The sequence below is a fragment of the Dromaius novaehollandiae genome, chromosome Z, assembly GCF_036370855.1.
Source record: "Dromaius novaehollandiae isolate bDroNov1 chromosome Z, bDroNov1.hap1, whole genome shotgun sequence".
NCBI classification, from domain to species: Eukaryota; Metazoa; Chordata; class Aves; order Casuariiformes; family Dromaiidae; genus Dromaius; species Dromaius novaehollandiae.
In genome coordinates this window covers 24,002,171-24,015,717 of record NC_088132.1, presented here as the reverse complement: position 1 = coordinate 24,015,717, position 13,547 = coordinate 24,002,171, and the positions used below count along the sequence as shown (strand labels likewise).

The 13,547-nt window shown below is 42.0% G+C and overlaps 1 protein-coding gene across 4 annotated transcripts in view; it reads right to left on the bottom strand.

Moving 5' to 3' along the window:
- TJP2 (tight junction protein 2) overlaps positions 1–13,505 on the bottom strand; it is a 66,895-nt gene extending 53,390 nt beyond the window's left edge. Inside the window, exons 1-2 of one of the 4 annotated variants that reach the window (XM_026097767.2) lie at positions 13,341–13,505; positions 726–846 (exon numbers count right to left, since the gene is read on the bottom strand). Coding sequence is in view for 1 of the 4 variants with exons in the window: in XM_064501746.1 (XP_064357816.1) it covers positions 726–863 (138 nt within the window). In the remaining 3 variants the exon portion in view is untranslated. Of the gene's footprint in view, positions 1–725; positions 864–11,845; positions 11,867–12,540; positions 12,716–13,340 lie in introns of those variants that run through there. The other 3 variants (XM_064501750.1, XM_064501751.1, XM_064501746.1) reach the window with 3 other exon arrangements.
- Between the last annotated feature and the right edge of the window lie 42 nt (positions 13,506–13,547).

Below are 13,547 nucleotides of genomic sequence, written 5' to 3'. Positions count from 1 at the left end.
TTCTACCTTTTCAAGATGTGCGCCTAAAGACTCTTTGCTCTCTTGAAATTGTCATGTTAATCACTTGAGAAAACAAGCCAAACACATTTGATTGACACGTAAAACAAAGCATGCATTTTATATTCTCCACAGAAGTATTTGAGAAAAGGTTTCAAATGCAAGGTTAAGAAGCCAAAAGGATTGTATTTACCTTAATGATGTATCACAAGAAAATATGCAGCAAAACAACTCTCTCTCTCTGTGGCTATTGTGTTTCCCACGGCTCTACTGAGTCACTAAGAAATTTCCATTAATATTACCCCTCTGTGCTTAAAGAAATTTATTTATCCCCAAATCCATGCTAAATATTTATATTTGCTGAAGCCACCATGGAATAAATTCATTCTTCAGCAATGTTTAGCTAAGAGATGAACTAGTCCAGGCCTGTGCATTATTATTTGCATAACTTCAGCAGAATAGAGTTCACTGCTGAAGTCTCTCCTCTTCAGGAGGCCTGTTGTACACCACCAAGCTTTCAGTGGATGTGCGTGAGCTCATTCTAGGTTGTTGTGGGAATCCAGAAGAACTAGTTCTGATTACAGCATAATACTCTATCAAGTACAGCTTCATAAATCCATTTACAACCATAGCTAAAAGGATAAACATTATAGTTAATACATGGCAAGAATCCATTGTTTTAAATTAATGGATTAGGCTGGTTCTAACTGAACTAATTGGATCAGTACCTTGTGAGGAATGTCGATTTTGGACAGTCTCTGTCTATTTCCTGTGAGATGTTTTGGGCTTGATGTACAGCCGTGCTCCCAGTCCCACTCACAAGGAGATGGCAGTGCAGTAGTTTGCTCCCTGAAAAATAAAGTCATGCATAACTTCAAGAGAGTGACTGTGAAGCCTGGAACCACTGAAATCCTTAAGGAAAAGAGGATTTAAAAAGAGATTCCCTGGTTAGTGCTTTATCTGTTCTGGCAGTCCAGCAGAAACAGTGTTTAAATAAAGGAGATACCCAGCAACATTTACACTAGCAGCAATCCAACAGTAACTTCAGGTCAAGCACCCTCCCTCATCAGGCATCCAGGCAGGCCTGCACACCAGGGAACAATGCATTTTTGCAAGCTAAATAAGATGTACACAGGAAGCATGCTTATCTTCCGTTTGTTGCACTAGTCTTTTCCCCAAGTCATTCTGGATTTGTTATTTTAATTTGGTCTTTCTTTTACACTACTCAGTTAAAACAAGATCATGCAAAGTTAAACTAGTAACAGCACAGTTTCTTGAAGCATATCCTCAATAGGAACAACTAGACACATGCTCTCTAGTGGTTTTAGTAGAGAAGTTAACAGCTCCAACTGCCAGGTGATACAAAAGAACTGCTTCCCAACACCATTTTCTGCTCCTTTCCCTCAGGAATAGCTCAACAGGCCCCAGCTGCACCTCTCTTGTGCAAGCGGCATATTAGCTCCCATACATCTTGTCAGAGGACTCCTCCTCTCCCCTATCCCTTATTATAGCCTCCTATGTAGGAGAACAGAAAAATGAATGGTTTAGCCAAGCTGAAGGAGGATTTTCTGACAGAAATAGATACAGAAGCTTTTTTCTCCCCCCTTTTTTTAAGCAACCATTCTGATAATCTCTCTTCACTTGTTTCAAAAAGCATCTTTTCAAAGTGTTCCATCTTTGAAGAAATAAGATCCTCTTCTAGGGAGATCTGACAGTATCTTATTCATACTTGTAACAGATTTGTGGGGTTCCCCCCCCCCAATTAATACATTCTTCTGATTAATAACTCAAAGCTCTTCTAGCTAGCAGGAGAGTCATAAGAAAGAGGCAGTAAAAGAATTCTGCAGAACTTCCTCAATTGTCTACAAGTCTACATTGCATTTTATAGATGTGCCTCACGTGTGGCACCCACTTTTCCCTGAGTACAGCCACAATGAAGTCCCAGGTTCAGAAAAAGAAGCTTAAAAGTTCTAAGATATTAAAAAATTAATTTAGTCTCAGATGAACTTCTTAAAAAAAAACAAAACCCAAAAACCTCACAAATGCAAGCACCTCCCAGACATCACATTAAGACGACAAAAGATGTCCATTTCAGTCTCTGCTGACTCTTCCACCGTCAATGAATCTTTCCAAAGGAAAGACTCTACTATTTTAAGCAAACACTTAAACATGAGCTTCCACTATCTTCAAAGAGCAGCAAAAGCTATGCATTATGTACAGACATCAGCTTTACTGCTCCAGGCTGTGTGCAGAATAACACTCTTTTCCAGAAAGCAGCAGAAAAGTTATACAAGAAAGTTAAAACCAAAATACTATTGCTGTCATCATTTTCACTCCCTCTGAAGATGCTGACAGTTACAAAAATCCATCTGCCACAGAAATCACATCATTATTCCAAGTAAAATGGAAAAATATGCTTTATAATGCCTTTGATACAGAAATGAAAATATATGCCTTATCCAAATAACACGCTTTTCTTCCCTGTCCTCTCTCACACCTGGGTTACTGTCAGTATTTTCACTTCTCAAGTGATGGCACTGGAGTTGGCATCACACTCTAATCACACTTTAATGCTGATTTTCATTTTAGGAGATGGTTTAACTTAAGCATGCATTTGAATTTGTGTGGTGAGGAGGAGACAGATACACCTTACATTCAGTATCAGCTTTTGGAAAGTGTCTCATGTTGAAAATTGGGGGAAAAAGTGGCTGGTTTTAAAACATTATTCAATTTGATTGGATTCTCTTTTATACAAACCCGACAGAGCACTGCTAAAAGGTTAATGACAAGCAGATGTTAGCAAAGTGAGTTATTAATTTGCTTATTCCAATTGTACAGACCACAGTGTGCAGCTGCGAACAGAACAGTGATCTTTTCTTCAAATCATGCTTCACTTTGTGGCAACTGTTAGCTCCCAACCTTTATTACTTGGAAAGATCTAATAAAAGGATATAAAGTGAAGTCCTAATGAAGTCCAGTGCCAAAAGCTTTTCTGCTTTTGTTGAACTGTCAGAATGGCAGTTCTGTGATCCAAATACATTTCAAGCAGTTAAAATTTAGAGTGAGTACAACAATTGCATCACTTTAAATCTCTGTGAAAGGAGTGAGATGACTGATTGATAATGCTGGAAAGAAAAGTATTAACAAGGTAGTATCTTTTTCATCTGGCTATTGACTAACACTCACTAGTAGATGAAAGTTAATCACTCAGACATTTAAGTTATAAAGCAAAAAAGAATGCATGCTAAAGTTAATATGGTCCATTTTAAAATGATTTGTTTTGAGCTGTGCCACTAGCCAAACAAAGCTACTTGAAGCACAAAGAGAAATTCTGTAAGAACATGCCATTACAGCCCAACACAGTTGCTCCAAGGATCGACAGCCGTCATGTAACCTTTTATCAACATGTAAAGAGTGGCTGCAAAATTCAGAGAGATCGGCATGCAGATAACTCACATGAAACAATCAAAGGAAGTCACAGTCAAGGGAACATGGGAGAGTGATGTCTAAATGCATTGTACTAAGGATGCCTTTAAATGAGCACATTTTAACAAAAAAGCCGAAAAGCACTCATCAATGCAATCCGAGAACCCCAACATCAACTTGAAGAATTCCTGTGTCAATAAGACAGCAAAAACTGTTGGCATCTACTTTTTTGCCATTTAGGTGGTGCAACTAAAAATCATCTGGGTGCTTTTTTTGAGTTGGCATTACTGTTGCTACCACCATTAGTGGAGGAGCTCTTGTGGAAAGATTATGAACAAAACCAGAGTTCAGTCAATCACATTTTTACACCAAGCTTTTCTTCGAAATCCTCACACGAAATTAATCAAACCCAGTAGAAACATGTCTAGTCCTTGATTTTGAACAAGTTTCTCAGATTTTGTACTCCTCTACATCCTAAAGAACAGCACATACAGAAAAAAAGTGTTTTTCTTTTCCACTTTTAGAAGCTGCTAGCTCTCCCATAATTAAGAATTAAAATACATATATTCTAACAAGGTGAGGAGAAACCCACACACAGCAGGAGTAAGCAATGAATACAAAATAACTATTTCATTTTCATTCCAGTATGTACACACCTGTTCATCTTTTTTATTCTTGAGCAAACTTCTAATTTAGAAATTACACCTCCTTCCAATTATCCTGCTAGCTGAGGACAGTATATGCAAAGAAATCTCTAAAGAAACCACAGAGCTTAACCAGAACTGTAGAAGATACACTGCTTGAAAGGTACACAAGGATTACTTGTTTGTGTGAATGACTTCCCCTTTTCTTGTAGAAGCTTTCAAATTGCATGCTTCAAGGTTAGCACAAGTTTTCCCACAGTTACTCATTTATTTCATTTGTAACACTTACCTGGGATGTTGCCAGAGGTTTGCATGTCTACCCTCAGGAAGCAGTTCCCTTTTGTTAAGGGGAGTAATACCTATTGCTGCTTCTAAAATAGTTATATATTTCTTGTACCGCATTCTGCCTCTCTCAGGAGCTCCACCACACTAAGTTGTCATCCAGATGCAGTCATGCTTCTTCACTTATATGAGCTGTTGCTTTTCAAAACATGCTGCTGGTTTCAAGCATAAAAATAACGCCTTCCTCCCTCTATCAGGCATGGAGAGTTAGTGGGAGAGAGAAACCAAAGAAAAATTCCTACCAGATTCCCCTGAAACGTCATTGTTACATAATTTGATCTTTGAATAAGACACTAATGAAAATGATTGAAGAGACAATCACGGGTCTAAGCCTGGCCGGATAATGCACACTCTCCAATTTACTAATCCTTGGCTAAATCTCTGCTGTTTATAATCTTCCAAGTACTAATGGAGCACTAGGTAACTTCTCTCTCAAATCAACTGAAGGAATGAGATCTGCACAGAAAAGTTGAGAATTTTTTGCATACTCTGAAAGATAATAATGGCTTTTGCTTCAACTTTTCTCCTCAGCACCAGGATTTATCTGTGATCTGATCAGAAGAGGAATGGCGAAACATTCCCTTACTTCACTTACGCAGAGTTAAGCAAGCTAAAGACTCCATTATGATACCTACTAGTCATCAGACGTGCCTCGTACAATGCCAGAAGCCACTTTCTGTGTCAAAATTGTTCCAGCCATGAGGTAAGTAACTGTACATGCCAATGAGCTCAGGTATTAGCTACAAGCATGGAGACAGATGTACAAGTTGAGGTAACAGTGACATTTTAGATGTGCTGCAGCACTGCCAAACTGCAGTATTGAGAGACTTGCTTGACTGCAAAAAGTCTAACAAAGGAAATGTTGTAATGCTACATAGACACTAAGACACTACAAACGTTTATATATAATTTTTTATGTAATATTTCTATTATTTTACAGCTATATTTCATATAAAAATGCAAAGAGAACAGATGGGACAAAGTATTTCTCCTAAAGATCCAGCCACAAGCACCTCTGCAAACTGTACATTTTGGCTATTATCTAGTACTGAAATGCCTATATTTCTGTTGTGGTAACTTTGAATGGAATGCTACACATTTAAAAACTTTTAAGATGGAAATCACAGCTTCTAAACTTATACTATAGAATTTTCACCTTGACACAATGAATTTTTGTATAGTTATTGCCGGGTCCTGTATTACTTACTCTTCTGTGTTACTTATGCCCTACCTAATGCTCAATATTTAGTTGAATTTGCAAGTTAAGTTCATGCACACAAGACACGTACACACTGAACCATCTTAAGTAAATTATTAAAATTCAATCTACTCAACTGATCTTAGAACAGCAATAAAAAAATTAAGCAGTTTACAGATTCAGGAAGTACAACTACAAATAACTGACAGAAAGAAATATCCAGTTTACACCTACCTAGCTGTACATGGATGTGTAAAGAATATGCAGTCTGGAAATTTGAGATGTATTAAGGAAAGCAGTTTCATATATTAAAACCATAGAAATGAAGTGAAGCTAAGTATTACTTTTGCAGGACAAAAAAAGAAAAAAAGAAAAAAAGAAAAAAAGAAAGGAGAAGCACCGAACTACAGCTTCAAACATCTGTAGACAAAGTATAAAGAAGCTTTGGTAAGTGAAATGCTAGTAGAAGTCTGCAAGTGCAGCTAACGTCATTGGGACTGCAGCACCCTGACTTTTGATAGCTTTGGCAGCCCTATTGCTCAGGCAGCATAGACTAGCAGTTCCCCCCTGCCCCCATTTCAGTTTTTAAACACCTTCTGAATGTAGTAGTTGAATGTATTCAATTTTGCTTAAGCAGAGAAACATTTTGATGAAATCAAATCTTCCTTTGAAGTTAGTTTTGTTATCAATGTTATCATAATTTCTCTTCTGTTTTGACACTTCTTTCCACCATCACCACCCCTTCACCCTTTTTAACCCTACATTTTCCTCTTGGAGATCTGAGGAACAGATTTTTTTCCTTACAAACACTTCCCAAAAGTACACTTAGAACCGCAGTTTTGAAAAAAAGTGTAAAACTGTTTTAGTGCAGCTCTGATTCATCTGTTCTTTCTTTGAGCAAAGCCAATTCTGACTAGAATAGGAGCCCCGTAATCCCGTGTACACAGACAGCTCATAAACAAACTCATAAAGTAAGCTTAAGTCACTCCCAAGTTCTCCTCTTAGCTAACTTGTTCATGGATCTTCAGATATCCAGAGGGAGTAAGACTGACTCAGAGGTTATCAATTTCCTTCAACTTTGTTTGAAAACAGAAATTCAAAGCTATTAGTACATCCATTGTTTGCTCTGCGAAAGCCATCCCTCAGTAACAAAGGGTCTAAAATATGTCTACGTCCATTGTTTCCTGTTGAGGAATATCATCCACTCCCCTTCTGGCTTTGTATTTTTTCAGGCAGAAAGAACACCAAGTTTTAATGGAAAGAACACAGACTATCTGGAAGCATATAAGCGAACAAAAATAATCCAATAATTAAGCTGTTAAAGAAAAACATTTGTGTCAGCTTCAGGAACTTGTGGTCCCCAGCCACGCTCACAAAGAGAACAGCCACGAACAGCCCTAAGTTCAGCAAAAAAGAATCTTTGCTTATTTACCATACTTGTGTTCTCTGCTCAGCCTCTTCTCACAACACTGTTAATTACTTACCAGTTTTCAAGATAAAAAAACATACGATAACATGCATTTCTATGAAATTGATATAATGCATTATGGCAATATATCAAAAGACTTGGAAACTATGCTGGCTATAGAGAAAGAGAACCCCGTGAAAACAGAAAGCTTTCTTTATGTCTGTTTCAAAGTCTCCTACTCTTTCCTCTACTTTCTTAGCTGAAACAGACAAAAATTTTCAGTCTTGTGGCAGTGATTACAATGCAAATAAAATCTTATAGTTGATATTTGCAAAAGCATTTCAGATATTAGCTTATTTGCATTCATTCTATACAAATTCTGGACTCTATTGCAGTGGATAGTTTGGCAAGTAAATCAGAGAAAGAGGAAAGAATGACAAGTGCTCTTTTCTGCATGAAAGAAACATTTATGAAATCAAAGTGAAAGTTTTCCTTTGCTCGATCCATGAAAAGAAAGAGTTATACTCCCTTAATTAGCTGTGGAGCATATTTCATGTAAAAGCTGGTGACAGAAGCATGATTCCCTCTTCAGCCACCTCAGACCCAATTGCAGAAGAGACAGCCATTGCCCAACATATCCACGAATTACTTTCCACCTTAGGAAACAGAAAATTCTTTTCTTTCTTCCCTCTCAACAAAAATATGTCTATAACACCAGCAGGTTAAAGAACTCTCTCCTGAGGAGAAAAAAGAAACAAAAGGATTTTCCTACATGCTTATTCTTGGCTGACAAAAATAATTATGACAGACAATGTTAACTTCCAGTATTACTTAAAGTGCACGTGTGTTTTCTTGTTTGGGCTGTATAGCTAAGAAACACACGTGTTAAGCTTGTTTTTTTGAAATAATTTTGAGGCAAAGGAGCACCAGGGATCAGATTTTTTTGTGGGAGAAGGGTAACATGGAAAGAGCAGGGGAGGACTTGGAAACTTTTTTCACACTGCTTCGCAGACAGCAGTAGCTTTCGGCTCCTCCCCAGGAAACATCCCTCGCCTGCACAGTCCATATGTTCCCGGAGATTCTCAGGATCAGCTTATACAAAGTTGTGCTAAGGAGGCTAGAGACACCAGCAGCCAGATCTGCTGGCTATTAAGCAGAGCGAGATGATGAAGCAGATGTTAGAAGAGAGAGTGCCAGCCGGAATACAGACAGCACTGCTGCTAGCACTGACGTGCGGGATTTACAGGCTTTCTGTGATGATTTCTCTTTAAAAAGTGGCTAGCAGGGGCAGGGCAAATAACAGACAGGTTGAACAAACATGTGAAACCTTGGCTTAGATGAGGCGGAACATTGCTGAGTTCAGGCCCAGTTTGTCAATAACGCAGTGCGGACTGATGTGAAATAGTTAATTTTGTCATGACGGAGTAATGACAACTAAACTCTTTTGAGAGACGTACTATTGTGCCAAACTGAGGAATAATCCAAACTGATCCAAAATACCTGAACAGATGCCCTGACTGGATAATGAAAACACACTTAAGCAAAGGTCCTGAATCCGACATTTCCCGTACATACACAGGCCACACCTGAGATAATCTGCAAGCCTTTAAGAAATAAAAAGAAGCACCATTTCTCAAAAGCAACTCCAGATAGCTGGTGGAAAACAGTGGCAAAGAAGACAGCACGGAAAGGAAGCAGGCACTGGGAAAAATCAGAGCAAAAAGCTGTTCTCAGGCAGACTTTATATTGTTCTCACACACTTATAATTGACCCCACTATTATGTCGCGAGGTGTTTTTGTTTGAAATGTTATACATATGAACTAATGAGCTTCCTTTTCTCCACAGCTCTAAATTAGGAACCTTGGTAATCTCTGAGGTGCCAAGACTCAGATACACAATGACAACATTGACCTAAATTCAGGAATACTTGAGTAACTTACATTTTCTAAAAACAAGGCATGCGGCTGATGAGTATATACCTGGGAAATACCAAACAAGATTTTCTCCCATGGCTCACTCCATTATTTCTAGGATTGGTTCACAGACATTCTTAATATGCTCAAAACTTCAAAAGAATCATGTAATGCTGGATAAAAAGGAGTTGCTGTGAAGTCTGCATTCTTATTTTGAAATAAAAAATCTAAAATATTCTTAACATTATGAATTTTCAAAAAAAGCAATTAACTGGTAAATAATTAATGTTTGGTAGCTTTGTTTGTTTTTAAGTTGTGACGTGACCTGTAGCAGTTACTGCTATATGAAGCTGTTTAATTCCCATACAGCAGTCAACACTGTGCAATTATGTATTAAGTCAAAACAACCTCAGCACTTTAACTGTTAAATGCATGTTTTTTGTTTTTTGGGTTTTTTTTAACCACTTTCCAAAGTGGGGCATAGCTGTAAGGAGATCCTTAGTACGGGTAAAGTATATTGACTGTTAAAGGGCAGCAAAAAGCCCTGAAGACTCTGGAGACAATAACTAAGCATGCTTTAGAAATGAACAGACATAAAGGATCCAACACAGTGCTCTTTTTTTCTAAGGTAGAGGCGAGGCTAAGATGATTGAGAAAAGCACCCCGTGGTAGAACAATTCTGTTCTGACAAAAGCATCGGGGAGAGAAATCTGCCTGGGTAGTAATTCTAAGCCTGAGCACTTCTCTGCGGATTCACAAACAGTTTCTATTATTTGGCCGTGGGACCGAAACCAAACCTTTAACTACGAAGGGTGGCAGGCACTGATGTGCCTTGCATCAGCACAGACAAGCAAATCTAGTAACACTCACCCAGCGCTGCAACCCCTGTTTGTAGCTCCTCATTTGTAAACATTCTACACTGTGGCAAGATCCACATCAGAAGACAGACCGAAAAATTACAGCATATATCCTCATTGTCATAAATGTTTATTTTATAAATCAGTTGTCTCATTTTTGAGAAGCCATCTAAAGTTCATTGAAGTTCACTGCAGTTTGGGATTAAGATTCACAGGCCTTATGCAGTTAGCTGATATTAAAGATCCATTGTCAGATTTAGTGAATTAATTTTGTCCCCGGTAATCTTAGTGCCTTCTTACCTCTTTGAAAATAAACCAAATCTGAAAATCCCTAACCTCAACAAACTGTAGCTGTTTCACTATGTCTATGCTTTGTTTTCCCTTTTACTAGAATGACTGATTCCAAGATTGCCACAAAAGGATGAAATTGATGCAGCCAAGGCATGGCACAAGTTAGACTGTCCTTGAGTATGCAAATACCATTATTTCAGCAATTAAAAAAGAACAGTCCTATAACAACAGATTTCCTTTACCCTGCGAGGAAGTTTTGGAGACAGATAACGCTGGCAACTATTAAAACACCCACACACTTGTTATGGTCTCAAGATGCTTCAAGTTAAATGCAGTTCTGAAGAAGTATTGGAATATTATGTCATTCCTCAGTTCCAGATTATGATCCAGAAACTTTCTGAAGCGTTTAAGCATCCATATTTTGTAACCGTGTAACACATCCCGTTTTGTGAACTATGCCAATACCTATGCGCTATTTCCATCATCAAGAAAGATTTCTTGGTTGTCCTTACAAGAACCAGGAAATGGAGGATTAAGCAATCAAAAAAGTATCTGGCACTTAATTACTTTGATGCTTTATTCTGAAGAGCTCTACTAAGATTACACTTTTATACAAAGTATCAGAATCACCCTAACCTCGTTGGGTAATTCACAGTACACATCCTTAGTCCTACAAAAATCCAGCATAGTCACGCTGAGTCCAGTTGCAGCTACTGATATTATAGTACAGGGCAATGCAGGAGGTAATCAAAGTCAGACCCAGTTTCAGTATGACTTTGGTTTATAAGGCAAAGAGGCACTAGAGTCACTACCATACTTGGGTGCGATGTTTGTGACAGAACAAGATGTTTGTGACAGAACAAGATGTTTGCATATAACAGTCTGCAAGCAATTACAGCAGTAAACTCACCTGAAAGTCAAACATATGCAGAAAGCTTCCTCAGAAGCTTGATGAAAGCCCACATAAACGCTAGGTTACAGAACTAAGTACAAGCCTTACTATCCATCTCTGAATAGCACCCATATGCATACTGCATGCAAATCACCTGCAAACCTTTTCAAGTCACCTGATGCCCTAGCAATGAATACAAACTTCAGCAGACTCCCCATGCTTTCTAGTCTGGGTGACAAGGGGCAGAGATCCCATGGACCCTGGCAAGGATCATTGTCTGGAAGAGTTTACTGACAGAGCCTTGAACTGTGAATTTTTCAGAAAAGAAAAGGAAGCAATTTTATCACTATAGCGTATGTGCCCCCTTTTTTTCCTGAGTCACAGTCTCAAATTATTACCTTTAAAATCAAATCTTACCGAGCAAAGCACAAGGAAACTCATTCCAATTTGTCTCAGCACCATCCCACATGGAGAATTACAACAGAGGTTAAAACAAAGCAGACCTTTGGTGGCCTCTGCTGGAGCAGAGCTGTGGGGCTTAGAGCTTTCTAATACCATCCTAGCTGTTGAATTCAACCTCAGTTTGTCAAGCGAAGCGAGGGAGTAGATTATTCAGAGATTTCAGCTGCTTTAAGTGAAAAACTACCAGCAAGCAGCATGGGTAGCAAGGACATTTTCAGAGGAGCAGCTCGGAAGGTCGCTATTTACGACTGTTCGCACAGGTAGGAGCCCAGGGAGTGCATACATCCCGGGGAGACACAGGGAGGAAACAGGTTTGAAGGAGGGGGAGAGAAGCAGGGGCAGAAAGGCCCCGCAGCACAAGCAGACCCGCTGGCGGATCAGCCTGGGCGCTCGCTCGGCGCCAGCCCGACGTACCTGGGCGGCGGCACCGCGGACGAGGGCGATGCCAGGGCGCTGGGCCCCCCGGCCGAGCACTTGGCCCCCGAACCGCCTGTTCCTTTGTTTTAGGAGACTTCCCCTGACCCAGTTAGTCGGAGCCCGAGGCACGGCTGGAATCCGCTCGGGACGTGCCAACATAAAGATTTCAGGAATTTTGTGTACAACAAAGGCGGCACGGACCCCCCCTCCCGCCCCGTCTGGGGTGCGTCTGCCGAGGGACCCGCCCCTCCCGCGGCGAAAAAAAACCGAGTAAACAAAAACCCTGATTCATCGGTGACATCTCTCCCACCTCCCACGTAGTATCGGAGTCGCCCGGAAAGCGCTCAGCATGGAAAAAAGACACCGAGAGCCGCTCAATCCTGTTAGAGGAAAGCCGATCCCCAGCCCCCCCCGGCCGGGCGCGCAGGGCCGCGGTGCCGCCGCCCCAGCTCCCGCGGACAGGGCGCTCGAAGTGCGCCCGGGGACAGGGGAGGGAAAGGGGAGCGAAAAGCGAAAAAAAGAGGAAAAAAGGAAAAAGGAAAAAATAAGAAAAAGAAAAAAGAGAAAAAGGAAAAAGAAAAAAGAAAAAATGAAAAAAACGAAAAAGGAAAAGACGAGGAAAGGCCAGAGCACGGCGCGGCGGCGGGTCGGCACCTGCCGGCGCGGGGACGGCCGCCCCCGCGGGTACTCGCCTGCTCGGGAGGCTGCGCGGGCGCGGGGCGGGGGGGGCGCGCAGCGGCGCGGAGCCGGGGCTGTAGCTGCGCTGCCGCCGCCCGCCGGGAGAGGCTGCGACTGCGGGGCCGGGCCGCGCCGCTCCCCGCGCCGGGCGGCTTCCGCCGGGGCGGGCGGGACGAGACGGGACGGGACGGGACGGGGCGGTGCGGGGCGGCCGACGGGGCGGGCTCCCGCCGCAGGTGCCGCCCGCGCCCAGGTGGGGCGGCCGCGGCCCGACGGGGCGGCGCGGCCCCTCCGCGGGCGCGGCTCCACCTGCGGCCGCACCCCCCGCCTCCCCCCCCGCGCACACCCGCGCGGCTGCGGGCAGGAAATACCGGTCCCGCCCGGGCTGCGCGGCTCCGCGCCCGCTGAGTCACCGGACGGCACCCGGGAGCCCCCCGCCCCTCACCGCAGCTCTGGGCTCCCCTTGCCGCCCCGCCGCTCTGTTTCCCACTTTCCATCCACTTTTCGTTAGCAGCTCGGCACGATTTCCCATGCTTTTCAAAAAAAAAAACAAAAACACTTTAAAACGCGCCGCGCGTACTTCTGAATCTCTATTTTATTTATTTCCTGCATTTCAGCGCAGCACAACCACGGCCATAGCTTCCCTCAGCGTTACTGATGAGCCCTGGCAGCTCTCGGGAGCTGGGTGTTCACATCGCTGCTCGCAGCTGAAACACCCGAGATCAGCAGAAGGCTGAGCAGCTCCATTTTCAGGCCAAAACACGCGGTGTCACCCTGCGAGTCTTGCCCAGACGGTCCTGAAACCTGAACTTACCGAAACTGAGCTATCCTTCAGGCTGGAATTCCACAGATATCGGCTTTCTGGGATCACTGGTGTCCGAAAGGGGCAAGGCAAGGCCAAACAGCCCTAACAGGATTCTTTGGAGTCTTATTTCTTGCCCACTGTAAAGCACTAAAGTCACAAAGAATTCCTTATCTCCTCACTTTTGCGGTTAAATCCGATGCGAGCCTCGCTGAAAGT